A 27,598-nucleotide genomic window follows, 5' to 3' on the forward strand; every position below is an offset into this window, starting at 1 on the left:
GCTTGCAGTGACCCATCAGCTCAACCAGAACTGCAGCCCCAGGTCTCCAGGCAAACCTTGACCCTTCAACAGCCTGGAGGTGACCCACAGACCTGTACTAAGCCTCTACCCTCTTTCCCCACAGGTCCCCAGTGCAACGCCTCGGTAGACCTGATCGGCACGTGTTGGCCCCGGAGCGCGGTGGGACAGTTGGTAGCTCGACCCTGCCCTGAATACTTCTACGGCGTGCGATACAACACCACCAGTAAGATGAGCAGCACTGGTGGGGATGTGGTGGATGAGGGATGGGGATGTACATCAGCCCCATGTGCATCAGAGGCTGTGGGGCACAAATGACAGTACATCTCTGGGTACAGAGCTCACTGGGGTCTCTGCGGGATCCATCAACTAAAACATAAAAGCTCCCTTGTAACCCTAATTTCAGGGAGGGTGGTTTCACAGCAGCAGCTTTATAAGCAGGTCCTCCTAGACATGCTCCTGTGAAGGGGGAGAATGCCGTCTCCATCTTGGGCACATAGAATCATAGAATCCCAGACTGGTTTGGGTTGGAAGGGGCCTTACGGTCATCCAGTTCCAACCCCCTGCCACGGGCAGGGACACCTTCCACCAGAGCCGGTTGCTCCAAGCCCCTGTGTCCAACCTTGCCTTGAACACTGCCAGGGATGGGGCAGCCACAGCTTCCTTGGGCAAAGGGAAAGAGGAGTAAGCCTGCCCTGCTGTTGGAGGTGGCGCAGAGGTCTGCAACCATTCCCATCCCTGTCCCATGCCATTGTCCTGATGAGGCTCAGGATGTCTCCTATTAATGCACTGCTGGCATCACCCCACTGCTGATGCTAATCAGATTTACAACCAAGGCAGCATCTGAGCTGGTTTCAAAGCCAGGGGACCCGATGCCAGTGACCCCTGCATTAGTGACAATCATCAGGTCACATCTTTGTGCCCAACCCCAAGCACCGTTAACCCTTCAATGGCACCTTCTCTTTCAGACAATGGCTACAGGGAATGCCTCGCTAACGGGAGCTGGGCAGCGCGGGTCAATTATACCCAGTGCCAGGAGATCCTCAGTGAAGAGGTAGGACCTTGGTAGTCCCTCGGCTGGGCTCTCAGTAGGAGGGTGAGGGACAGACAATGGGGTTTTGAAAGGCAACAGCATCCACATCAGGAACAGCCCAAGGGACTGTGGGCTGGGTGTGCAGCAGCATCCCAGATATAAGGTTGCAACCCCATCTCTCCCTGCTGGCAATGAAGTAAAGATGTTTATGAAGCTGAAAGGGATAAAATAGATGATGACCAAGAATTACAAGCCCCTGAGTAGGTCAAGCCACCCCTCAGAGCAGAGGAGAAGAGATACAGGCTGTTCATTTGCAGTTGATCCCACCTCTGGTATTTAAGATGTTGATAGCTCTTGCCAGGAATGGTTTTCTCTCTGAGTTAATTGCTAATCCCCAGGTTGGATGAGTGCCTAACAGCGGGAGCAGTCCATTAATCTAATTATCACTCACACCTTCCTGCTCCCTCTGCCCAAATTCATCCCAGCCTCTCATACCCCCAGGGCAACGGGGAATGAACTGAGACATCAGATGTCACATTGCTGCTGAGCTCGCCTGAATTACAGCAGGATTTCCCCAGATGATGGGTTGGGGGTGCCCCAGCACTGAGCAGGGGGAATGTAGGGGCAGCAACCATGAGCTGCCCCTACAGCACTGAGCAGGGGGAATGTAGGGGCAGCAACCATGAGCTTCCCTGGCATGTGTAGGATGTGAAACACCCGTGTCCTTTGCAAGACCAGGTTGGTGCCTCTCTGTCCATGTTAGCCCCATCCAACCAGCCCCTTGTCCACTGTCCTGCACCTGGTTGGCTCCAGTTGCTTTCTGAAAAAGGGCCCAAAATGTGGGGTGCAGTTCTCAGAGGTGATGTGTTGGAGGAGGTGGGTTTGTGGTGGTACCCGGGGCTGCTGCTGACCCCCTCCCCATCTCCCCACACCAGAAGAAGAGCAAGCTCCACTACCATATCGCTGTCATCATCAACTACCTGGGGCACTGTGTCTCGCTGGGGGCCCTGCTCGTGGCCTTCGTCCTCTTCATGCGCCTGCGGTGAGTGGTCCGACCTGCTGCCGTGTCCCATGATGGGGGTATGAGCCCAAAGAGGTCACCCCACAGCCCTTGAGTTGGGGATGGACCCATTCCCTGTGTTTCGCTATGTCCTCTCCCATGGCCATTGCTCACCAGTCTGGAGGGGTCATGCCTATCTTGGGGTTATTTTCCTCCTGCTGCCTTTTTAAAGCACTCGGTTATGGAGGCATCCCTGGTGCCTTCCACCTCTGGACCTTGGTCCTGCCCACCTCAACCCAGAGCATGGTCCCAGAAGCTCATCGTTGGTCTCCTAACAAAGACATTCCACTCCACAAACAGCCCTGACCACCCCCAAACACCCCCCATGTTCTGATGTCCCCCCCCCCTTCCCCAGGAGCATCCGATGCCTGAGGAACATCATTCACTGGAACCTCATCACAGCCTTCATCCTACGCAACGCCACGTGGTTCGTGGTGCAGCTCACGATGAACCCAGAAGTGCACGAGAGCAATGTGGTAGGTGCAGCTCGGTGGGGCAGCCAGTCTGAACCCATCCCTGTGCAGCTGGGTTGTGTGTGGAGCTCAAGGATCCTAAAGATGAGGCTTGAGGGTCCAAACAGAGCTGTCTGGTGGCTGGAGGACAGCCCAGGCTTATGAGACACAAGGGTTCAATTGCTCTGCTGTGGTCTTTGTTGCTCTGTGATTGGTGTTATCACTGTAACACAGAACTGTGCTCTTTACCCTCCCTGTCTCCTCCTAACCCCCTTGGCAGGTCTGGTGCCGCTTGGTCACTGCCGCCTACAATTATTTCCATGTCACCAACTTCTTCTGGATGTTTGGCGAGGGCTGCTACCTGCACACGGCCATCGTGCTCACCTACTCCACGGACAAGCTCCGCAAATGGATGTTCATCTGCATCGGCTGGTGTAAGTACCAGGATTCACCCCCAGTGATGCCCATCTCTATCCTCCAGCTCTCCTTGCACCCAAAGAGCTGCAAAAAGGCTGCCAGGAGCAGAAGGATGGTATTTGCATGGCCATATCATCTCACCCTGTGTGAGAACATCGCTGTTACAGCAGGATTTTGTGGCAATGCTGCACCCCTGAGACTCACATGTGTGTTCCTCTGCAGGTATCCCCTTCCCCATCATCGTCGCCTGGGCCATCGGGAAGCTGTACTACGACAATGAGAAGTGAGCCTGATTGCTCTCATTCCCCATTCTCTTTTCTATCCCAATTGCCCAGCGGCTGTGGCAGGCATGGATCCTGTCTGGAAGGGCTGACATGAAGCAGGGTACATGGAAAGGGTGGGAGAAAAAAAGGATAATATTCTTCTTTCTTTCATCACACCTTCAGGCTCTCTGCCACATGAACCCTGCCTGCAGCTGCCTAGTGCTGCATTTTATTCTTCAAAGGGGAAATGAGATTTTTAAGGGGGAAAAAGCAAGATTAAGCCAGAGCTCCTACAATGTGTTTGCTAAATGTAGCTGGGATTTAATCTACCAGCAGAGATAGAAACTACCACCACCTGAGCCATTTTCTCAGAGACTTGCTAATGGAAGTCTTAACAGGCACCTGAGAGTTCATCACTGGGTTTAACTGGGAAGTTAAAAGGAGCCCATGGAGATGAATGGCAGCCTGCCTTGTTTTTCAGTGCTGGTTTTATCCCCTGACTTCCGGAGCCTTTTGCTACACATGCAGGCACAGCACCGATTTAACAAAACCCAATGAAGCGCTCCCAGGACATGGATATACCTGCAGGAGCTTCCCCAGGGGTTGCTGGGGACAGAGCCAACCTGGACCTGTGCATGCATAAGGTTGTCTCTGTTTCTCCTACAATAGCCAATTTCCACATCCATATGAGACCCCAAAACACCCTCACAAGCCCCCCTGTACCTCCACCTTTGGGAGGAAGCTATTCCGTAGTGGCTACAGCAGTGTTGTGCTTTCACCCTATAGTGACTTACAGAGATTGTGCAAATCCAGGTCACTCACGCTGCTGGCTTGTTCCCAACCCTGCTTGTCCTTGCCTTGCAGGTGCTGGTTTGGAAAGAGAGCAGGAGTTTATACGGACTATATTTACCAAGGCCCCATGATTCTGGTGCTTCTGGTAAGAGCAAAGTGACCTTGCTTGCTAAATAGAGGGTCCTTCCCATCTGCATGTGGGATAAGGCTGTTCCTGAGTACGGTCTTGCTGCAGCTGGACCTGCAAGCCCAGCTCCCCTCACCCAGACTGCACCTTGAGCAAATTCAGGCACCTAACCCACAATAAGAAACAGCATGCATGAATCCTGCTGGCTTGGGATGGGCTAAAAAGGGAGACCTCATTCTGATAGGGATGCTCCCATCAGCAGACTCCCACAAGCATCACCAAGTCCCTCCTGGCAACATCTGGTTGCCCTGGCACTATTTGGGTGCAGGTGGGTGCTTTGCTTCTTTGCAGAATTCTTTGCTTCTTTGCAGGCATTTGCAGAAGCCTGAGCACTTCATTCCTTGATCCACATCACTTTTCTCCTGGCCCTTGGCTGAGCAGCAATGCTTGAACCAGTGGTCAGATGGAGCATAATTTGCTGGGGCTTTGCCCTTTTGGGAAGGGACAAAGAAGAGCAGTGGTGGCAAGTCACAAGCAGCAGTGCCAGGGGTCCAACCTGCGTTTGCAGGTGGAAAGATGTGCACGAAACCCCACAACTTTTCCTCCCTCCTTGCCCAATGCTGAGAAAACCCAAGGGAGTATTAATCAGCAGCACCAACCAGCCTCAGTGAATAATTGAGCCTGCTGCTCATTTCCCACCTACCATCAGGTAGCCAGGCCACTTCTAATGTGTGGCAATTGAGCTCAGCTCCCAGTGCCACCATCCCGTTCCTTCATTAGCAGGTCAGCAGCTAATGCTGGAGAGTAGAGCATCCAAGCAGCTCCTTGTTGTGACAGCAGCTACTCTCCCAAAACCCCTTCAGCTGTATATATTCCTCCTCCACACATTTTCACCTTCAGCCCTTTCTCTAACACTTGCCCTTCCTTGCCAGTCTCCTGGTGTGCCCTGCTGCCTTCAACAAATCCCTCAACCTTAGTGCTAAGGTGCTCTAAAGCCAACAAATGCAGACGTCTTGTTCCAGTGCATGGAAAGCAGTAGATGAGGTTCAAGAGGAAACATTCCCATTTCCCCTGACACAGCCCATTGCCTCTGCTGAGGAACTGGGAGGAAACTCTGGGGGAGCAGACACAAGCCAGGTGCCCTTTTCCTTTCAGATCAACTTCATCTTTCTGTTCAACATCGTCCGAATCCTCATGACGAAGCTCCGAGCTTCCACCACATCAGAGACAATCCAGTACAGGTAAGAGCATTAGTGAGCCTGCAGAAAACAGACCCATGCATTAGCATTAGGGGGGTACAGGAACAGCCTCATCAAATATCAAGGGGATGGGAGGATGGAGAGACATCTAAGAGCACCTCAAATGCTCTTCGGAGACACATGGCTATTGTATCTGGGATTGTTCAGAAATCCTGCCCAGTGAGAGCTTTGTGATGGAGAACATGCATGGCTGTATCTGCCTTTGGGAGGTGTTGGGAGCAGAGTCTCTGTGCAAAACCCTGTTCTGGTGGGACCCGATCAGGTCACCAGGTTCAGAGCTGCAAATACTGGCATGGAGGTGAGAATTAAATCACCGCTTGACAGCAAAGCAAAGACAGAGGAAGGAGCAATGAATCGATGTCAGCCCAAACACCTCCTCACAAAGCAGTGAGGAAAAAGCAGCACTCTTGGCAGCAAGATTTAACCCTTCTCTGCTCTGGAATATTTTGCAGACAACTTGGGAGATGCCTGGTCAGAGCAGCTCTCCAAAGTACCCAAAACAGGAGCCCACACCTTGGTCTTCATCAATACTTCTGTCTGGATCATTTTTGAGGCAGGAATCAGGGAGTCTCACTGTGTGCTGGGTCAAGAGAAACAGGTTTGGGGTGGAGGATGGCTTTTTCAGCTGAGAATGGAAAAATTCAGGTGCAATCACTAGGGAAAAGCCAGCTTTCCTCATCATGGAGTGTTGAGCTGGGATGAATGATTCAGCAAAGATAAAGGTTATTGAAATAGGCTGGTTGGCCTCAGTTAGCAGTCTTGAGAGACTTTTGGGTTTCCAGTATTTGCCTGGTTGTGTCAGGGAATGTTTTTCATCTTTGGGCAGAAGAACATTTTCATTTCCCAGAAGCACTTTGTGGGACAGGAAAATGTGGCTATAAAGCATGCAGACCTGCTTGAATCAGGCAAGGGACAGCCCCTGGGGTACTCCTGCTCACCCTAGATGATGGCTTTTGGTAAAAAGCTGATGGATCCCCTGCTCCCATGGCTGCTCCCCTGGAGAAGCTACACCAGTTCATGTGGTGTTCCATAGTTTGCCAGCCTGAAAATGCTCATGCCTTGGGTTATTTCCAGCTCCTCTGTGCCATCTGCCAGTTTATGTCGGTGGCTGTGGCTCTCCTCCAGGTCAGTGATGCAGGACAGGTCCCAGGCCCTGGCCCTGCCCAGCCCTGCCAGGGGTGACTTTCCCACATTCAGCTAATGTTGGAATCTGTCCATTAACAGGATCTTTAAGCAAAAGGTTGACTCAGCATTTTCTTGTTCCCTAATCCAAGAGGATGAGATGCCAAACCCCGATCCATCCCACGCTCTCTCGTATCAGCACTATGACTTTTCAGAAACCACACTTGTAATCTCATTAAGAAAAGACATCAAATTAATTAGCTCAGTGTTTCGTGAACCCATGTTGAAGTGTGTGAATTATTTTACCCTCTTTAATTCCTTTTTAATCGAGCCTCAGAGCAGCCAAGCAATCATTTCATGCCAGCTCAAGATCAGGCTTCCACTCTGCACTGCCCGTTTCTGGATGGAGAAACCACAGAAGGTGCTCAGTGCTCAAACCAGCTCAAGTCACTTGGGGATCACATTAGAAAACAGCTCAACTCAGCTCCATCCTCCCCAGACCCAGCCAGACCAGACCCAGATATGCTGGTGCTAGGAGTGGGATGGGGAGAGTCCTTGTTCCTAGGGCTGCACTGCAGCAGCTCAGGTCCATGTTATCCCCCCAGGAAAGCAGTCAAGGCCACGCTGGTGCTGCTGCCCTTGCTGGGAATCACCTACATGCTGTTCTTTGTCAATCCGGGAGAGGATGAGATCTCCAGGATTGTCTTCATCTACTTCAACTCCTTCCTGGAGTCCTTCCAGGTATGGTCCTCAGCACTAGCTTCCATCCCAGTCCCCCACCAAGGGATGTGGAGGAGCCCATCCTGGCTGATGCCTCACCCCACTTCTACCACCTCCCAAAACCAGATATCCCCAAACCCCAGGGTTGCTCCAAAGCTTCTGAGCCTGGGAGTGCCCGCTGGCCACAGCTCCGCAGTGACTCTGTTGCTTGTCTCCTTCCAGGGCTTCTTCGTCTCTGTCTTCTACTGCTTCTTGAACAGCGAGGTGAGCACCAGGGGCTGGGGGTGTTCAGGGGGGTCCACACTATTCCTTGCAAGCAGACACATGTGAGTACCTGGCACATGGACAACAGCACTTCCTGGGCTCTGACCCAAAACACAGACAGCAGAAAGCAGGAGGTGAGGGTAGAGGTTGATCCTGATGCTGATCCTGAGCTCCTTCCTCTGCCTCCTCCCAAATGCTCTTGTACCTTTGCTGGTTCAGGAGAGTTTGCTTCAGACAAGCTTGTTTTGTTGCCAAATCATATATAATTGATGTAGGAGAAGAAAGGACAGGACCAGGGCTATCTGGTGATCCAGGAGATTATCACACCATGCAATTCATGGTCCTTCATCTCTCAATCCCAGCTGGGCTGGCTGAGGATTTTGGTGTTCACCCAACCCACTGTCTCAGCTGCCTGTGTTCAGTGCCCGCTGCCCGGGCCCACGCCACACAGCAGTTGATGAAAAGGCATTTCCTCACTATTTACCTGCCAAACACAGCACTTTGGCTGTTGTAGGGTGGAATTAATGTTGGAGAAATGCCACTAGCATTAACTAAAGCCATACAACCTCCCTGACCATTGCTCACATCTCTCCCAGCCCCTCGCAGCATCTGATGCAGCATGTAAGATGCTGCCTCTCCTGCAGAGTCCCTGCTCAGATTTATTTCTCCCTCTTGTTTCAGTTTTGAGCTCAGAGGCATCATCATTCAGATTCATCTCTCTTCGTAGCTGCAAGGGCTGCTTTTCACCAGCATTGCATCAAACAAGGCTGGGTGCCCTGAGAAGTGACCCTCCCTGCCTCTCGGGAGCTGAGCAGGGTTTTGGTAGCATTTTTCATAGAATCAACCAGGTGGGAAAAGACCTTTAAGCTCATCAGGTCCAACCATTCCCCAGCGCTGCCAAGGCCACCACTAACCCATGGCACTGAGGCCTCGGCTACACGGTGTGTGAACACTTGCAGGGCCGGTGACTCCAGCCCTGCCCTGGGCAGCCTGTTCCAATGCCTGAGCACCCTCTGGGGAAGGAATTGTTCCTCAGCTCCATCTAAACCTCCCCTGGCGCAGCTTGAGGCCATTTCCTCTTGTCCCATCCCTTGTCCCTTGGGGGCAGAGCCAGCCCCCTCCTGGCTCCATCCTCCTGTCAGGCAGTTGTAGAGAGTGATAAGGTCCCCCCTGAGCCTTCTCTACTCCAGACTAAACCCCCCCGGGTCCCTCATCCATTCCTTATCAGACTTTGGTTGAAAGACCGAGGATGGCTGGTGCCCCAGGCAGCTGTGTGGTGATTGACTGTCCCCTCCCATGTCTCATACCCCCAGGTCCGATCAGCGGTACGGAAGCGGTGGCACCGGTGGCAGGACAAGCACTCCATCCGTGCGCGCGTGGCTCGGGCCATGTCCATCCCCACATCCCCGACCCGTGTCAGCTTCCACAGCATCAAGCAGTCCACGGCTGTCTGAGCCAGGAGCAAGGTGCCAGACAGGATGGGGAGCTGGTGTCCCCGCTGCGAGGGACCCTGATGTGGCACAGCACAGGAGCTGGGTCGTGCTGCACCCACTGCAGCAGAGGGTGCACAAACTCGCTATGGGAAACCCTGCAGAGGCTCCTGTCCCACTCACTGGGGCAGACCTGTAGGATAGGACAGCTGAGACGCTGCTCTGTCACCTCCCTGGCAGCGGTGTGACCTGCTGGGTGGCAGAAGGAGCCGGAGAAGCCTGGAGAGGTTGCAGCAGCCATCCTGCGCACACTGCCCCATGTCCCATCGTTGTCACAGCTTTGAGGTGACAGGACACCAGGACCTTGTTGGGACAGCTTATGAGGCTAATCCCTTGGGAAGCTGGGTCAGCCTTCCAATGAGTGCATGCTGGGATGCTGTTACGAAGGGGCATAACCCTCTGGGGGGAGTTCAAAGCCCTCTGGGTTGACATGGGATGGATGGAGACCCCTGGATGGATTGCATATATTGCTTTATGTGGCTGTGGTTTTGTACCACTGGGGTTATATGAGCCCTTCTCCTGCCCCTTGCTACGTCCCCAGGGTGTCCTATAACTGCTGTTTGGTCTGACCAGGTCATTTCTCATCTCAACGCTGAGGATCTGAGGCAGAGCAGTGGGGTGTGAGAGGGGAGGGAACCATGCAGGGGGCAGGGATGGGTGCCAGGGGCTCTGAACAGCCACATGGAGGAGGCTAGGTCTGAAGGGATGCATGAGGTTTAGTTTATGCTTTGGCCCAGCCTGGCCTAGATGGATCTATTGGTCTTTGCGAAGCCCCTGGACCTCAGGCTGACCCTGTGCCCCTGCCTGGAGGGTGGAAAAGTGAGGGAGCGCTGCAGTGAAGAGGTGCCTGAGCTCCCCAAAGGCAGCTACCATAGGGACATGACTTTGCTCCCCTCCTCCCTGCCCTGCTCTCACCCATGCTCAGTGCCAAAGCTGCTCCTTGCTCTCATGCAGGGGATGGGGCCAAATCATTCTTGCGCAGGGTTAAGTGCCTTGGAGGAGCAGCAGCCTCCCTCCCCGTGCTGGGGACATCACATCATCTCCTGTGCAGCTGCCAAGTCCCTGATGTCCTGTTTCATGTGGTCACCGAAAGCAGCTGAGCAGAGAGGTCGATGCGAGGCAGAAGGGTTTGCTCTGACCTCCTCGGAGCCGCGGGAGGTCTGGGCATGCTCAGGCACGAAGAGGATGCCAGAGGGGTTATGGACCGAGTCTGCTCTCTGCATCCCAGGGATGTTGCCCCTGTGGCCCTACAGGGTCTGGTGCAAATCCCTTCACGTTCCTGTGCCTCAGTTTCCCTGCTACAAAGAACAGGCATGAGTATTTCCTGCCCTGGGGAGATTTAAGCATTTGGAAATTGCAGTACTCTGAGATTTCCTCAGGGTACACCACCAGAAAGGAATAAAATATTTCTTTTTTTAAAGGAGGCATAGGCAAAAACCTCCACGTTCCCTCTTTTAACACTTCAGAAGCTCAATAGTTTGTAGCAAATTCCCCCCGTTTCCCTCCCACTGAGATTTCCTCCTTGCATGTCAACAGTGCAGTCAAAACCAGAAGCACCCCATTGTCTCTGGTAAGATGCTGGGAGCAGGAACAGCTCCTACTATGACACAATGACCACAATAAGGACCATCCCCTGCACATGGGACAGGTTTTGGTCCTTGTACAAGCTCATCCACCACCAACAGCCCCAGAAACTGCCCCTTATTCAACATATGGGTGAGAAAAAGACCCCCAGAGTTATTCAATGAGAAAACTGGGAGCTCCCACTGTTGATGCTCTACAAGGATTAGACTTGTATGTTCTCACTGTGGGCCAGTTTGATTTCTCTTCCAGGTGCTTTGGCAGGAGCTAATAAAGATCTGTGGGCTACAGAGGAGGGGAAATGCCCCAGGGAGCTTGTTTTCATCATCTATACAAGTGATGTTACCAAAAAAGTGATGCGCTTCGTGTTCAATTTGGACTATACTAAAGCGGGGTCATTTTGGGTGGAAAAGAAGATGGAAATTGCAAAACCAAAGAAAGAAATTCAAACAGAAGCATCTGTGTTCACATCACTGTTTTTTCCTTCTCCTGTTGGTGGTCTCTTCTGACTGACATGACTTTGCTTTCTGTAGCTGGAGAAGTGTGTGTATTCTCAGCCTTGTTTGATTAAAATTACGTTGATTCCTCTCACAAGGGCTTTTGGGGCATGTTTATCATTTGGAAAAGACAACCCCAGCATGGGCTCTCCCCACTTTCCATGGGAGCATCTCCACGCTGCAGTGGGATCAGCATCCTCCTGGCCAGAGGCACTGGGGGCAGCTGGTGGCTTTTTGTCTCCTCTCTACTCCAAGTCCACATGCCGAAAGCATGATATCATGAAGGTATCAATACCATCTCATCTAAAGGGGGGTGAGGAGCATCCTGTGTGGGTCTCCCCTTCAAGTATCTTCAGGGCTAGAGAAACTCCTCTGTTTCTCGTGATGCTCCCTCTTGCCAACTAAGGCAGAATAAAGCTGTAATGTGCTTCCCAGCAGGAGGGAGGGCCAATTAAACTCGAATTTCATTTCATCCATCAATGTTTACGAGGGAAATTCAGACACAAGCATTTTTCTGGTCAAGCTTTTCCGTTGCAGAATTAATTTGTTCATCACACAGAGCCTTGGAGAGCGCTGTAATTCGGTAAGCACCATGCACATAAATAATAATTACGGGTTCCTGCTGATTACATGATTGTATTTAAAGTTATCAAGTAATTCCGAGATTAATGACCTACCGAGCCTGTGCTCTCAATGATGTTGTAGCCTCTTGAGATAACCCCACATTAACCCTTGATGTCATTGGGTTTGGGAGAGGCAAAGTGGGAGCATGTGGATGGGATACCCCAGGCTGGGAGTGGGGCAGGCTCACAGGAGCCTCTCCAGCACACACAGATGGAATTTGATTTATCTTCTTTATTTGATTAGCCCATGAAACCCACCATGGAGTTGCTCCCCAGCCTCAGTCCTATCATCCAGGGTCAAAGCTTGAGCATCCTGACTGCCCTGTGTTACACCCCCATCAACCCAACAGCCAACAAAGAGGCAAACCTGCCATCCAGAGCCTGAATGGAGGGAGAGGAAAGCTCATGGTCTGATTCTCTATGGAGGATCTGAGCTTTCATCCCACCTCCCAGCCAGGCTGTCGTGGGCAAACACCCCCACTGCCAGAGCCAGGACCTGCTCCACTGCCACAGGCATGATGCGCTGTCCATCAGATAGAGGGTTTGTAGCCTTAAAGCCAAGCTGGACCATCATTCCCCTTCCTCCATCCTGGCTCAGACACAGCATTTCTGTCCACAGCTTTGGGCCATTCCTGTGTGTTTAACCCTGTCTGTAACTTCCGAGGCTGGTAATGCTCCTGGAAGGGGTAGGAGGTGGGAAGGGAGAGGAAATCTTGTGATTTATAGGCTGATGGGCTCATTTAAGGCTTTCAGCACTGTCCGCCCCAAGATGCCTCTTACTTGAGATGTGTTGCCCTTCCAGCACTGCCAAACCCCCACATAACTATTGCATCCCGTAATTCCAATGCCCTCTCTCACGCTGCTTCCTCCCACTGACGTTTGTCGCTGCAGGCACAGTTAAATAGCTTTTCTCCTCTCCTGGCAGCAGGAGACAGGAAGCTCCCTGCTACTCTCATGACATTTTCAAAGGGCTGGATTTTTCCAGTTTGGAGGAAATCTATAGATCAGAGATGTAAGTGCGTGCAGCTCTGATGGGTCCCATTGGGGAGCCTCTCTGTTCAGCCCTGGAGAAAAGTTTTTGGCTGCTCCCTGGGGAGCTGTGCCAAAGGCAGCAGAGGTGTGTTCATCACACGGTGTGCTGGAGATGAGCATCTGCAAGGAGCAGTGATGGGTTGCTCGCATGGCCAAGAGTCACTCCTGCTCATAGCTCTCCTCCCAGCTGGAGCCCTCAATGATGCTCCCATGGGCATGTGCACCAAGGGTTGTCCAGGTTTTCCAGGTTTGTCTGCAAATAGTTTGGCCCCTTGCAGTCCCCAGGAGCCTGCTCCCATTGCAGCACCAGCAAGAGCCCCTGCAGGCACCATGGACAATCTGCCCTGCCCTGCCCTCCTCCCTGCCAGGCAAAAGCTTCCTTGGGAAACTCCTGCTTTTAGGCTGCTCAAGCCTTCTGCTGAGCCTCCTGGGGAAACTGAGGCATGGGTTTGCACTGTGTTGCACAGGGAGATGCTGGGCTCTGCCTGCTGAGCACCATCCTGCAAGACACCTCTGCTGCAGAGCATCCTCTAGCTTCAGTCTTCCAGATCTGAGACCTGCTTCAGGAGACATCAGTGTGATGAGGGACTTGGGACCCTCCTCAGCAGCCTCCTCTGCCCCAGGGGAAATAGTCCCAGTGGGACATATCCAATACTGACCCAACCAGCCATCCCTCAAACATGAGCACTTTCTGCTCTGACAAGCAGCACCCATTTCTAGCCAGCTTGCTGGTATATCGAGCTCTCAGATTGAGCTGCCCTTCCTGGCTCTCAGATCAGGAGACCCTAATTTTGGGTGCAGCAGAAGAAGGGTCACAACTTGCCTCACTCAGCACTGTGCCCAAGGGGACCAATGCCCGATGAGGTTCCCAGCAGTGCTTGAGATCAAGAGGTCCCTTTCCTCTCACCGTCCCTGGCTGTTTCATTGACTGCCTCCCCATTCCTGCATTGAGGTGCATCACAAATAAGTGGTCCTCACCTGCCCTTTCCAGCATATGGTGTTGGTGACATGGCTGTCACCACCAAAGTCTTCGGGTCCATCTGCTGAGTGAGACTGAGCTCTGATCACAAGGTGTCAGGGCTTGTGGCTTGGTCCCAAAGGATTGTGTCCAAGTGAATCTCTTAGCTTCCAGAATGGCTTCAGCTTTGCTTGGGATGAAACCAAGCCTTCAGAAGAGCAGATGATCCAACCATGCTGCGACAAGGAGGGTCTCCTGTCCTGGTCTTGCAGCTCCAGGGGTGCTGGTATGGTCTTAGAGCCTGGATGAGGTCCTTCTTGCAGGGAAAACTGGAGAGTCCCAAGGAGCTGGTGGCTCTCAAGAAACCTGTGGGTATGTGAAGTATGGGCCAAAAAGGAGAGATCTGCTTAAGCACTTGCAGCATTCCTGATTGTGGAGAGGTTTTCAGCACAGCAGGAGCCAGCAGAGACCAGGAAGAACACGAGTAAGGAAAAACACAGCCTGAAAAGCACATGTGAACTGAATACGATGCAAACACAGAAGTAAGATCTCAGTCCAAGGCAGGGAAAAGCAGTGTGACTGTGGCTGCTGGTTCAAAAGAAAAATGAGATATTCAGGAAAAGCCTTGGATAACAGGCTAGACGGATTACATCCTTATTGAAGTTTGACCGGTGCTGCATCACTAACCCAAAGCCATGGTAATAGAAATGCTTATAATTCTGATAAAAATTATTTATATGGCTAATAGAAGCTGTACTTTAGTGCGTTAATGTGGTTAAGATGTGCTTAGAGACGTAGATTGACTAAAGCAGATAAAATAGCCCTTTTTTTGCTCAACGGGGAACAGCTCGTTCCATAGAGCTTTCGACACCGGATCTTTTTGGCTGCTGCCTTTGTGCCAGGTGGTGCTAAGGGAAATTCATATGATTATAGAATCACAGATTATAATGGAGAGATATATATATAATCACAGACTATAACCCAGACTGGTTTGGATTGGAAGGGACCTTAAAGCTCATCCAGTTCCAACCCCTGCCACGGGCAGGGACACCTTCCACTAGAGCAGGTTGCTCCAAGCCCCTGTGTCCAACCTGGCCTTGAACACTGCCAGGGATGGGGCAGCCACAGCTTCTCTGGGAAAAGTCTGTGCCAGCGCCTCAGCACCCTCACAGGGAAGAGCTTCTCCCTAAGAGCTCATCTCAATCTCCCCTCTGGCAGGTTAAAGCCATTCCCCTAAATTCACTCGATTCTGGTCAGCTATTATTTTCTTTTTTCTTTTGAAGAAGGTGTGTTTCCTGCCCTCAACATTTCCCACTTGTGTGTCATTACCATGCTTTTGTATTTCTCTTTCCAAAAGCAGTGCCCCAATACATTGTGTGATACAAGGAACTAAGCTCAGTCCTGTCCCCAGAGATTATAACCTATGAAAGCTGCACCTCAGGCTTGTTACACCGAAATTGCATGGAGAGATTTGAAGGCCCCAACACAACCCAAAGCATCACAAAACCAAGCCTGGCAAAACAAGATGTGAGTCAAGCACGGCTGGAGAGGAGGAAGTGCAGAGCCAATGCCATGGCAATCGAGGGAAATCTCGGCAAATTGGGTAGCAATTAAATGAGAATTAACCGAGTTGCAAGAGGAGAAAATTGCTTCTTTCAACCTGTCTTGATTATAGAGCTGAGATGGCCCAGAGCTCCCATGGCTTATCACCGGCATGAATAGATGAAGAGGCTGTTAATCATGATTGTCAGAAGCTTTCCCATATCCAAACATCCTCGCTGGAGCGAGGGCTTGATGGGGACCTTCACTTTGCTGCAGTTTCATCTGCTCAGCTATTAACCATAGCAGCGCTGGATGGAGAGGGCAGATGGCTTGTTGGTTTTTACAGGAAAGGGCTGGGGATTTCAGACTGGTGGTCTGGAAGGTGACACTGCCGGTGTGGTGGGATGGAAATGGACCCTCTGCAGCCTGTCCCCATCCCACACAGCCCTTCTCCTTCCCTGACATCCCCAGAGGCCAGCAGTGTCTGGTGTCAGTGCGGTGGTGCAGCAGGCAAACAGGGGGTTTTGTCAGACTGCCTCACCCAAAGCCAAGCCTTGACATGGGCTGACAACGTGCCAAGATGAGCTGGGGGCCAGGGAACGGCTGCGGGTGGGAAGACGTGTGATTCCTTCCCCTGTCCATCGTCACTGCAACCAGATGGACAGACACCTCTGACATCCACTTGGTCCCGGGGAATAAAAGGCTTTGGGAGAAGACCTGCATCCAGGCAAGGTCAGATCTGGTCCTCTGACCGCCCAAAAGGACAAACCCAGCTCCTGCAGTCCTGCAGCCCTGGGAAGCAGCTGGGATACTCTCGTCAGCTCCCCTAACCAGCTCTGGGGATTTGAAGCAACGACAGAGGGTGGAAAACTGCTTTTTGGTGCAGCTGAAGCAAGCATGTGGGTGCACAACCAGGGATTCACATGAAAACCAGCCTGTCCTGTGCTTGGAGAGGTGACCACCAGCCATCCCTTCTCCCCGCGCTCAGACAAACCCCAAACTAAGTGCCGCTTGGTGCTCAGCAGCTGAGCTGCAGCTGCCTCCTGGGCTGATTACAGACTCACACTAACCTCTCAGCACTAATTGCGTTAATAGGAGACTAATGGCACACCTAGCAGAGCTAATTACCCAACAGCGACACCGTGCTCCATGCAGAGCTGTCCATCTCGGAGCAGCACCGTGGTTCCCTGGAGCATCCCAGCGGCGGCTCCGGGACTCTCTGGGTGCCCTGGGCAAGTGGTGGTGAATCACAGCGTGGCTCTCGGGACACACCTGCTCCTAACCCCCAGCAGGAACAGCTCTCTCAGGCTTCATCTGATCCTTCTTGGGGCAAATGAAGCCTGTTGCATTAGCCACGAGGTGTAATTAGGTAGAGAGCACCTATGGGCAGAGCTCTCTATGTATCCAGATTACCCATAATGAAGGGTGCTGCTAGCATCTTGCCCTTGTCCCGGGCCACCAGCACCCTGGGTATGACGACAGGCAGCACTCTATGGACACCCAATATGCCTAGCAAGAGGGTAGGAAAAGAGTTATTCCTGCTTGGCAAGAGGGTAGGAAAAGGGTTTTATTCCTGCCTGGAAAGAGGGTAGGAAATGGGTTATTCCTGCCTGGAAGCAGCAAGCAGTAGGTGGGGAAAGCTCTGACATGCTCTGGAGCTGCTTAGACCCTGCAAGGCTGGGTTTTGCACCATGTTCTTGTTCCTGATGCCCGGCGTCACACTCACCATGCTTCACAGCCACCCGCTAATACCCATCCCTAAGGCTCCTCCACCTCCCTGCCTCCGGCACATGAAAACTGAGCCGGAACCTTCACACACCCCCAGTCATGCCTCCTCTTCAGGGGAGCATCACAGCCCGGTGTTAAGCAGGCAGCAAACAGGATGGTTATTCAGGCTCCTTCCCCATGGGCTCTGTGCCCTTCTCCCCCTTGCTGGAGGGTAATTAGTGCTTCTTGGCTTGACAGTGTGATAAATGAGCAGCAGTAGTGGCTCTTTGCAGTGGCACAGCAAGGGCAATGGATGGGGAGCAGGAAGCAGCCAGGTGTCAGGATGCTTTGACATCCAGCCCCAAAAAACTGAGCCACCTCTCAGGGTTCTGGGTGAGTTTAAGCACATTTACCCACTCATAGCACCTGGCTAATGAAGGACAGGTCACTCAGGGCATGTTTGTTACTTGTTTGGACACTGTTACCAGCCCACCAAAGCTGGTGGTCCTCCAATAACCTTGATTCTGCTCCTGTGCTGCTGTGCAGGAAACAAAGTGTTTGACAAAGCAAAACATGCTGGGGAAGGAGGGAAAAACTGGACTTAGAGGTCACATTGTCAGACAACTGAAGAGCCTGTTTAGCAGGTGAGCTAAAATCTGCTGGAGTTGTTGGGCTGAGGAGGAGAAAAGGCTGGGATGTTCCCTGGCAAAGCATGAGCAGGAGGAGCATAATCACCCACACCGTTACCAACAGGAGAGGAGATTTCTCCATCGCTCATCTCATGTCCTCTGCAAGCAGCTCTGCGCCAGTTCCCTGCTGCAAAGCAATTCCAGAGAAAACCCCGGACGGGCTCTCACCGCGTTCCGAGAGGGCGATTGCGGAGTGTGAGAGGAATCCTAATGGGATGGCAGGCGGCTGCGGCAGCATTTGTCATCTCCACAGCCCCTGCCAGGCAGCACAGGACTGCACTGGCACCGCAGGCACCAGCGGCACCGCAGGAAGGGGTGCAGGCAGCGCTCTCGGGGCAGAGAGCCAGCTTCATTATGATGCTCAGTGCATGAACAGTGTCAGGGGCTCCTGAAAATGAGCAGAGAAGAAGCTGGGTTCCTGTTTCTTGCTGTCCAGTGCCACCCCTTGTTGATCCTGCAAACTTGGCCACTCAAGCCACACTCTGGACCTGTCCTCTTACACAGGTCAGGAACATATCTGGGATTCAGAAGAGGGATGGAAGTCAAGTAAAGCGTTTCTTTTCCCCCTACCCCAGCACTGGCTTTGTTTTGGGGTTAGGAATTCCTCAGAGAATGAGACCAGCTGTGTTTTCCTCTTGGAGGAACATTATTTATTTCCCCACCAGATGAGCCCTTTGCGGCTCTGCCGCGCTGCTGACCTCTCTCTAAGGAAGGGGCTGCATTTCATTAGGGAGGGGAGAGCATGCAGCTTGCAAAGGAAAATCAATACCTGTCATCTAGATTTATGTATGAGTTTTTATTAATGTGGACTTTGGAGTTTGGTTGATGGTCTCTGTATCTGTCCCTAATACCTGCTGCTCCGCATCCTCTCCCCACTGCAGTCAATAGCCATTCCTATTTCCAAAGCGATGCACTTGAAAAAGCATCTGCACCACTTACTTTACCCAAAGGAGTGGGATTTTTTCAGCAGTTCAATAATATTCATGTACAATAGAAACGAATACAACAGCCTTTGATGCCCTGGCCAGGTTGGTGGCGTTTCTCTCTTTTCTTCATCATTTCTTTCCTACAGTAAAGGGAAAAAATTAGTCGGGCTCAGCAAATGCTTTCAGTCAAAACTACTCATTTTGTTTGAGAAGCATTTGGAGATTGATTACTGGTTTCTTCTTCTATAAAATACCTGTTTCTTTCTTGTTTTTCTTTCCCACTGGAAGATCAAACCCCAAAATATTATTTTATTGGCAAAGCTTTCAGCTTTCAGTTGCTGAAAACTGAAGATGTTTTGGCCTGGAACCAAAACGATGAAAGTCGTTCCAAGGAACATTTTAAATCTCCGAAACTCTTCTTAGTTTTCCAGGTTTTCAGTTAAGATTTATTTTTAACAAGTCCTAGAACAGATGTAGTCTGGGAGGGGGTTGCACATTCATCGCCTCTGTCTACAGGTCGCACCTTCCGCTGTGCTATGGCAGGGCAAGAGCTGAGGATGCCCTGGCACATCCTTCCCCATCCCAGTTCCTCTCGCACAGACATTGGGTTAATTTGGAGCTCTGAGCTGGTTCCACATTCCCAACGCCAGGCAGGGATCCCAAGATGGGACATCTTGGCAAGGCATGAGTTTTGGGTAGCAGCAATGCACTCACAGATGCTAACCTGGCATCTCTCCACAGCAGCAATGAAAAATCATCCAGAAAGAAAGAAAATGAAAGGGGAAGAGAAAAACCCAGAAACTCGAGTGCCTTCTGCCTGCAGCTGAACCAGACCCGACCTTCCCCTGCATCTCTTGAGGATGCTTTGAAGTCCCAGACTCTCTCTACCACATTTAGATCCTTTCTCTCTTTTTTCACCTCATTCACTGCCCAAGAGTGGGTTTAACCTGCAGAGCTGCTGGTTTTCCTTTGAAGAATTATTTGATTGAAGCACCCTTGTCCCTCAATCCTCCCCATCCTTCCAATCCTCCTCCTGCAGAATGGAAGCAATAGCTGGAAATCACGTGTGGGGCACTGCTGGCATCAACCTTGGCATGCATGGCATGGCACAGCGTGGAGAGATGGGCCATGGGAAGCTTGATTGCCTTCAAATTGAAAACTAATGTCTGAACACTAGTGTCTTAGTGCTCGAGAGATTCTCTCCTCGTTTGCTCAAAGAGAAAAAGGAGAGGCAAGGTGAGCTTTGCTTGCATGGCTCCTTGATGAAACTGGAGTTCTTTTCACTCTGTTGCATTCCATTAAAGGGGTTTCTCCAGGACATACTGAATGCTGGAAAGGCAGCGTGGGTCTGACCCCATTCCCCTTTTTTTTTCCTTTAAATTTCTTTCACCTCCCATTTGCATTTCTTACAAAATTAGGGGGTTTTCATTCCCTGCTCCTTTCACTCAAAGGGAAATTGCTCACAAAGTCTCTAATCCAGGGTGGAAAGCTGAAGGCAGACCCAAGGCACCCCATGGTCTTCTCTGGGGCATTTTCATGCCACACATCTGCATCTCTTCTTGCCAGTGGCAGCAGCTTTCCTCTGGGAAGGGTCCTGCAGCTCCTGACTGGTCCTTGAAGCCAAAGCTCCCATTGACACAGCAGCAGCCTGTTAGGCTGGTGATAACACGTGAATGATGTGTACGCATGCAGGCAACTGCTTGTGGATCCAGGACAGGAATAAATAGCTTGTACCTTCCTTTCTAGTACAAGCTGCACAGCCTGGGTTCAAGCGCTTGTGCTGGCAGGCTCTCCTGGCCATGACAGCTCCAGGGAGATGGATACGCAGCAAAACAACAGCACTGTGACCCTGTGATTGCCAGGGCTGCTTTGGAGAGCCCTGAAACTGGTGGCTGGCTCAAAATGAAAACCAAAAGGCCAGGCAAGCTGCTAAACAAGCTGCTGGGCTCCTGCCAGAGGAGATGGAGACATGATCAGTTTTTAAAGCACTGAATAGATCAACACGTCTCAGTGAGTTCGGGCAGCTCAGAGAGTTCCTCTCTCCATATTTTGGGGAAAGAACAGCAGAGGTAAAGAGGCCTCCTGGCCCTGGAGGCTTTCCCTGCACTGTAATTTCATCATGCAGGCAGGATGAGCATTAATCGGTTGGAGGTGAGCACCCAGCATATTTATTGCTGTCTGAGGGAGATGTGCTGCGTGTGGAGCATCCTTCCTCCCAACACAGTGCTCAGGAACGCCTGAATGATTAACAGACTAAACAGTCAAGTGAGGAGAGGGGACTGGAGATGGGATCTGAACTTAGAAGGGCAGAAGCAAAGCCAAGAGGCAGTTATAGATGACAGAAGCTGCATAGGAAAAGGAGCCAAAAAGGAGACGTGTGGAGAGCTGGAGGTGGCATCCAATTCCCCCTAGGATTGCAACCAGCTGTGATTTTATCCAGCTCCTGCTGCCTCCGCAGGTAACCCATTAACTCCGTGTGGAATAATCAGATTTCCTGGTTTCATTAACATGCAAAGACAATCTCCATGAACTCACTCCTGTTCTGCAGCAAACTCCTGAGGGACCGTGCTTGCACACCTGCAAATTAAAGGCATCACATTAATTCAGCATCCCAAGTGCTGGGGAGGACATGTGGATGCTTGCACCCACATCCAGCCAAATGCAGTGTAAGAGCTTCCACGTCGCACAGCAGCAGTAGCAGCCCAGGCAAATTACTGGTGGCCCTCTGAGGATGATGGGGGTGTTGGTCAATGAAAAACTGAACATGAGCCAGCTTCAGTGTGTGCTTGAGCCCAGCAACCACCCGTGCGCTGGGCTGCGCCCCCAGAGCATGAGCAGCAGGTCAAAGGAGGTGATCCTGCCCCTCTGCTCTGCTCTGCTCTCCTAAGATTCCTCTTGGAATACTGTGTGCAGTTCTGGTGTCCCCAACGTAGGAAAGACATGGAGCTGTTGGAGCAAGTCCAGAGGAGGCCGCGAGGGTGATCAGGGGCTGCAGCACCTCCCGTATGGAGACAGGCTGAGAACATTGGGGCTGTTCAGCCTGGAGAAGAGAAGCTGCGTGGAGACCTCAGAGCAGCTTCCAGTGTCTGAAGAGGGCTACAAGGATGCTGGAGAGGGACCTTCATCAGGGACTGTAGTGATAGGACAAGGGATGATGGATTCAAACTGAAACAGGGGAAGTTCAGGTTAGATATAAGGAAGAAGTTCTTCCCAGTGAGGGTGGTGGGACACTAGAATGGGTTGAACGGAGAAGCTTTAACTGCCCCATCCCTGGTAGTGTTCAAGGCCAGGTTGGATGGAGTTTGGAGCGACCTGCTCTCGTGGAAGGTGTCCCTGCCTGTGGCAGGGGTTGGAACTGGATGATCTTAAGGCCCTTTCCAATCCAAATCATTCTATTATTCTATGATGCCCAGCATGGTCCCAAGTGGGATGGGGTAGGGAGTGCAGCTGGGTCCTTGCCACCGCAGCCACATGGCATGGTTGTCACCAGTAAAGGTGTCAAGGTTATTTCAGAGCAGGGCTTTGGCAGGTGGGTGCCTTGGTATTTCCAGGGTGAAGCTGCCACATAAATCTCCAAGTTGTGGGAAGATTCCTATAATGCTTCCTCCCAGCTCAGACCACCCATGGGTGCTGTGTTCAAACCTCTGAGTGTGAGCTTGCACCTCTCTGCCAAGCCAAGCAGCTGCTGAACTGCTCTGTCAAACACACAGGCACAAGCAGAGCCATCCTTATCCCCCCTGCACTCCCACAATGCTGGAGATGCTTTGGGATGCAGGGCTGTGAGCAGGGAGAGGAAGAGAGAAATCATCTTGTTGCTCTGCCAGTAAAGGGCTCTGCAGGGGAATCTGTGACAGCTTCCATGACAGCTGAGAGAATTGCTGCTGCAGTCAGTCATCCTGCACAGGGACAACAAGGTTTTATTGTCAGGGTGGCTTTTGTTGGCTTCTCCTCTTCCTTCAGGCAGGAGAATGTCAGTGATGCAAAGATGCTGCAGGGTCTTTAACAGCAGGATAAATATAACAAAGCGTAGGGATTGTCAAATCCAGCCACACCGAAACCTGTGAAAATCCATTTGGGAATTTATGTTATATGGGTGGAGAATTTCTTGGCCTGCACAGAGATATGGGTGAGTGTGACAGAGCATTAAAAAACCTCTTAGACGGGTGATAAATGGGAGCTGGAGCAGAAAGCCAGACTCAGCACATGCAGTGTAATCCAAAGGACATTTTAATGCTACCTTTATCTTGCTCTAGTAATTGCTGAATGTATTAACTTATTACCCCTGCTCCTTTTCAGTTCCTCATTCTACATTACTTACAGATAAAGTTTATCTTTAAAACATCCTAAAACAGACTGTTCAGGCAGATGTTAATGCAGAAAGAAGGAGCAGGTGATCAGCAACAGCGGGTTGCAAAGGTTTCATTTACCTTTATCTACCTCTCTGTTAAGAGTGTGCTGTTCGTTGTATACTCTGTGTGTTAAATACAATAACCACTCCTACCTCATTTTTGCCCTATCTATTTTTCACTGAGGTCACAAAGAGCCCACCAGCTGCTGACAAATGGGATTAAACTGGAATTGATTCCACAAGTGTAATTAGAAATATGAGGAAACTCCCAAAGGTCTATCAAGGAATCCCCCAGCAGCAAATACCCAGTAGTTCACACTATATCCACATCCATGCTGATGCTCTGTACGACCTGCGAAGCTTCGTAGGTCAAGATATCCAATACTATCGCACCTTTAATCACCATTTTTCCATGGATAGAAGAAGCTGTTGCTTGAAGGTAGTGTCCACTCATGCTACCAAGTGGAGTTGCTGCTCTTCTGTGCCCATATGTAGGATAGGAGTAACTTAAAAAAACAATGCACTTAAAATCCATATGGAAGCTGTGGTGGGAAGGAGACAGGGATGTCTTTGCCACCAGGACAGCGAGCGCTTGGGGTGTTGAACTCTTGTGTGATGGCACAGAACCATCCCCTGGTCCACAGGATGAGGCACTGGAGCCCAGCACCTGCACAGATGTGAGCTGAACATGCAGGGGCTGTTTCTAAACACCTTCCTACAGACAAGCTACACTGACAGAGCCGCATGTGCAGGTGTTTGACTCCAAACAACTGCCCTGGCTTATTTCCCAATATCCTGGGAATTGCAGTGGGAATTGATTTCCAAGCCGTCAGATTTGCCTTTGGGAAGGGCTCCGGTTCCCGATGCTCAGCTCCAAAATCAGCTGAATGCTTCCGAAAACCTCCTGCCCTTTCCTATTCAGTAAGAATCTGCTGGTTTGATGGTTGGATCACCTGCCAACCCTGGCAGTCACCTTCTTATCTGTCCCCCTGGGGCTTTCCAGTCCCCTGTTCCTCTTCACAGGGAACACTTAGTCCACCCTGCTTAAGGCTTAATCTGTGGGCTCACCTCTCCTATACCCAAAACAAGATTAACAGCGGGAAGCAGCACTGAAGGGAGAACTGCTTCTGCTTAAAACTCTCTCAAAACTGCCAGCCAGGTCCAAAACCAGAGTCAAGCTCAGCCGGCCAGAGCTCCCATTCCATGCTGGCTGCCTCCCAGCGATCACAGCCAGAGGGAATTTGCAGGGGGTCTGAGTTAAGTGTTTTGTTAACGCAGTTAATCTTGGCTAAATCCCTGCTTAGCCTGGCTCCTACCTGGGTTTACTGCCTTACAGGCTCATTGACAGGAGCCTGTCACTGTCTGCTTCAGCAAATGGATCCTGCACAGCTGCCTCCAAAGGATGGGAGCAAAGAGCAGCCAGGAGGGACCAGGGTTTGGCTCTTTGCTTTTGATGGAAAACCAGAGTTTTCCCATGTAGGAACACTGGTGCCCCTGGGGCCAAAGCCAAGGCTTGCATAGAGGATAAGCCCAGTCTTATCTAATAAAAGCTGTGTCATAGCTTGTGCAGGCTGTGGGGAAGGTACTTGGTGTCCCCAAGAGCTTGTGGCAAGGAGATCCAGCTACATCAGCGGGAGTATAAGGGGACCAGATAGCCATGTGCAAGAGAAATTAAACAGAGAAGCCACTGTGCTTATTAAAGAGAGAAACCACTTCTGTTGCGCAGACTAATCCACAAATACCTGGAGGCTAGGAACACACCTTTGCGTGCTTCTGCTGCTCTTTTCCTAGCACTTGCTTTTGGCCATTGACAATGTGCTATGTGATAAGAAGGACCTCTTTGTGGTGAGAGGAACTCTATGTGGTGAGAAGGACCTACTGCAACCCGTGAGGCTGCTCTTATGCTGGGCAGGAGCATGGCTGTGACGTGGGGACCTGAGCTCACGGCTCAGCCATCAGCTCAATCCTGGGGCCAAGCTCGAGCTGCCTGTGTGCTGTGGGACCCACCATAGCCTGTGTTTGCTTGAGGAAGGCGATGCAGGAGCATCTCTGACAGCAATGTAGAGACTTGCAGATGACAACAGCATCTCCCTCCTGATGTTGATAGCCTTCAGGCATCAGGATAATAGCTCAGAGAGACACGATCAGTCTTTCTTCTCTTTCTGGAAATGGTGAGGAGCAGGAACAGAAAGATCCTGAACCTGCATCTGACATCAATCAAATAGGCATGGAAATAGTGTGGTGGCAGTAACAAAGCAACAGGGTGGAAGAGAGCGGGGAGGTGCTCATGAATCACAAGCCAAGCATGAGCTGGGGGTGGTTGGCTGTGCAGCTGAAAGCAGCGGCCTGAAACCTGCTCCACACTCAGCCCTGGAGCCATGCATGGGGCTGGGCTGTCACCCACAAAGTCCATGCATCCTGCCCTGCATTGCTCTGCCAGCCTAAACCTGAGCCTGGCACAAGCAGGGTGAGAAGTCTGGAGGCAGACAACGTGCTGATGGGCAGTAATGGGCATCTCCTCCCAGCTGCCCAACAGGTTGTGCCTGAGCTACGAGAGAACCGCATCAAACAGCCCAGAGGATGGGCAGACACTGTGGATGAAGTGAGCAAAAGCACCTGATTTAACCCTGAAACTCTCTGAACAAGGAGAGCTTGGCAGCAACATCCTCATCCTCGAGCTCCACAGGACCACTCTGCACGAGTGACCTCAGGAGCTGCCCCAACACGACACTGGGAACTGAGGCAGAAAAGCCCAAACCAGCTCAGCACGGACAAATCTCCCTCCAGCCTCTCCTGCTGTGGCTCTATCAATCTCCAACCATGTATAACCATGTATTACCTCCTCCTCTCACATTAGTTTCACATCACAGCTTCTCCCTCCAGCCCTACCAGCACTTTGCACATGGGTTGCAGCATTTCAGCGTGTCTGTGTGTTTTCTGCTCCCTGCCTGCTCCCATGTGCAGGGTCAGGAGCTGGTGGAGAAGTCTTCACAAGAGAGTACATGGGTTGCAACTCCTTAATAAGCCAAGTGGGTTAATGGGGATTCAAAGGAACAGCTTCTGCGGGTGGGAAGCGATTCTATGTCCCCCCATCACGCTGCTCCGCAGCAAAACTGGCACCCACAGTCCTGAACTGACTCCACTCCAGTTCATCTGCAGTTCTACTCCAAATGAGTGTTTTCCTCCCATTCAGCAAGAGAAAAAGCTGCATAAATTCACAGAAACCTTCCATCTTCATCAAATGGTCATTTAGCTATAAACACCCTCCTGTGGATCCAGAGATGTTTACAACAGACAGTTGATGGGGATAGGGCTCTTTCTGGCGTAAGTGGTGGTTTATTTACCTGCCTTGGCAATAAAGTCTGGAGGTTGCTCAGCAGCAACAGTTCAGCAGCAGTTCCTCGTTCAAACTGCCACGCTCACCTTTCATTCCATTTCACTTCACTCCAGTGTGTGCGTGCTTTCCTCCCCGCATTCCTGGAAAGCCACCAGGTTGAGTGCCATAAATCAGTGTTTCCCAGGTGATGCCAGTGGTGCAAGGCTGATTCACATCAGCTATGGATCCGTTCTGCCCCGTGCATTTGGCTTCCTGGCACAAAACAATAAAACTTACAACGTCTGAAGGAAGCAGTTATCAAATGAAGGCAGCATTTGTTATGGAACAAGGGGATTTTTGTGGTGCAGGTGAAGAATGCACCTTTTCAGTGCAAGGACATGGCCAAGGTCACCAAATCAAACCCATATCGGGGATCTCTCTCCTCTTCTTTTGGTCGCAGCGGTCTCTGCAGCTGTGTGCAGGGAGGGAGTGTACATCTAACAGGAGCATTCCACTTCATTGCTTTCCATTAGGGAAAACCCACACACACAGAGGGTTGAAGTGCCTCTTCAGTAACAAATCCACTGAGGCAATCAAGTCCTCCTAAGTGATGTTGTGATCATAAACCTTCCTCTAGATTTCACTGCTCCTGCACCATCAGATGACAATCAGGATGAGTGGCCAAACAGCCACCAGCGCAAAGGGCACAAAGAATCACCGTCTGTGGCTCGATGCTCTGAAGCATCCAATACTAACGCTCAGCACCTGCAAAACAGTGTGTGTTGGAGGTGCTGCAGGGAAAAGAAGTTTGCTATAACCCCACACATCCATGGGGAGAGGGAAAAAGAGAGAGGGAGTGAGAATTGCCCCCAGCTCTGCTCCCCCAAGGAGGGATCAGGAACAGAGAAACCACCAAGGCTGGGGAACCTTGTAGGTACAAGGATGGATCACCTCTGTGTGTGATGATGGTTTGTTGGCTCTCTGTCCACTGCAGTCCTCAGTTTCTCTCCTTCGGTGTTTGTGGGTATATTTTTCTATTATGGTGGCTTGCTGAACCATTTCCAGCTGCTCTGGAGCAGGTCTGAGCATGCAGCACCTGACACAGCAAACCCTGGCACCTCAGATAGGTCCTGCTGGCCACCACCCTGTGCCATGCAAGACTAAATGCTGCAGTGGCTTTTTGCATACCTGGTTTAAAAGAGGCTGATTTAAAAGTGGCTGAGCTCCAACAAACTCATTTTGTGCAGGTTAGAAGGCATTTGCAGGTGGCAGTAACTTTCTGTCACTGTTGGTCTAGATGGGGTTGAATCTGGACACCATTCATCATAGAATCAAAGAGTCAACCAGGTTGGAAAAGACCTT

The 27,598-nt window shown here is 51.3% G+C and overlaps 1 protein-coding gene across 1 annotated transcript in view; it reads left to right on the top strand.

The window, feature by feature from the left end:
• Positions 1–11,192, top strand: part of CRHR1 (corticotropin releasing hormone receptor 1) — a 28,308-nt gene extending 17,116 nt beyond the window's left edge. Inside the window, exons 3-13 of the mRNA XM_030509027.2 lie at positions 125–244; positions 987–1,072; positions 1,987–2,093; positions 2,467–2,587; positions 2,844–2,997; positions 3,203–3,263; positions 4,108–4,180; positions 5,318–5,403; positions 7,149–7,284; positions 7,486–7,527; positions 8,841–11,192. Coding sequence (XP_030364887.1) covers positions 125–244; positions 987–1,072; positions 1,987–2,093; positions 2,467–2,587; positions 2,844–2,997; positions 3,203–3,263; positions 4,108–4,180; positions 5,318–5,403; positions 7,149–7,284; positions 7,486–7,527; positions 8,841–8,981 — 1,127 coding nt within the window. The 3' untranslated portion in view covers positions 8,982–11,192. The remainder of the gene's footprint in view (positions 1–124; positions 245–986; positions 1,073–1,986; positions 2,094–2,466; positions 2,588–2,843; positions 2,998–3,202; positions 3,264–4,107; positions 4,181–5,317; positions 5,404–7,148; positions 7,285–7,485; positions 7,528–8,840) is intronic.
• The last annotated feature ends 16,406 nt before the right edge of the window (positions 11,193–27,598 follow it).

This window comes from Strigops habroptila, chromosome 19 (genome assembly GCF_004027225.2).
Source record: "Strigops habroptila isolate Jane chromosome 19, bStrHab1.2.pri, whole genome shotgun sequence".
NCBI classification, from domain to species: domain Eukaryota; kingdom Metazoa; phylum Chordata; class Aves; order Psittaciformes; family Psittacidae; genus Strigops; species Strigops habroptila.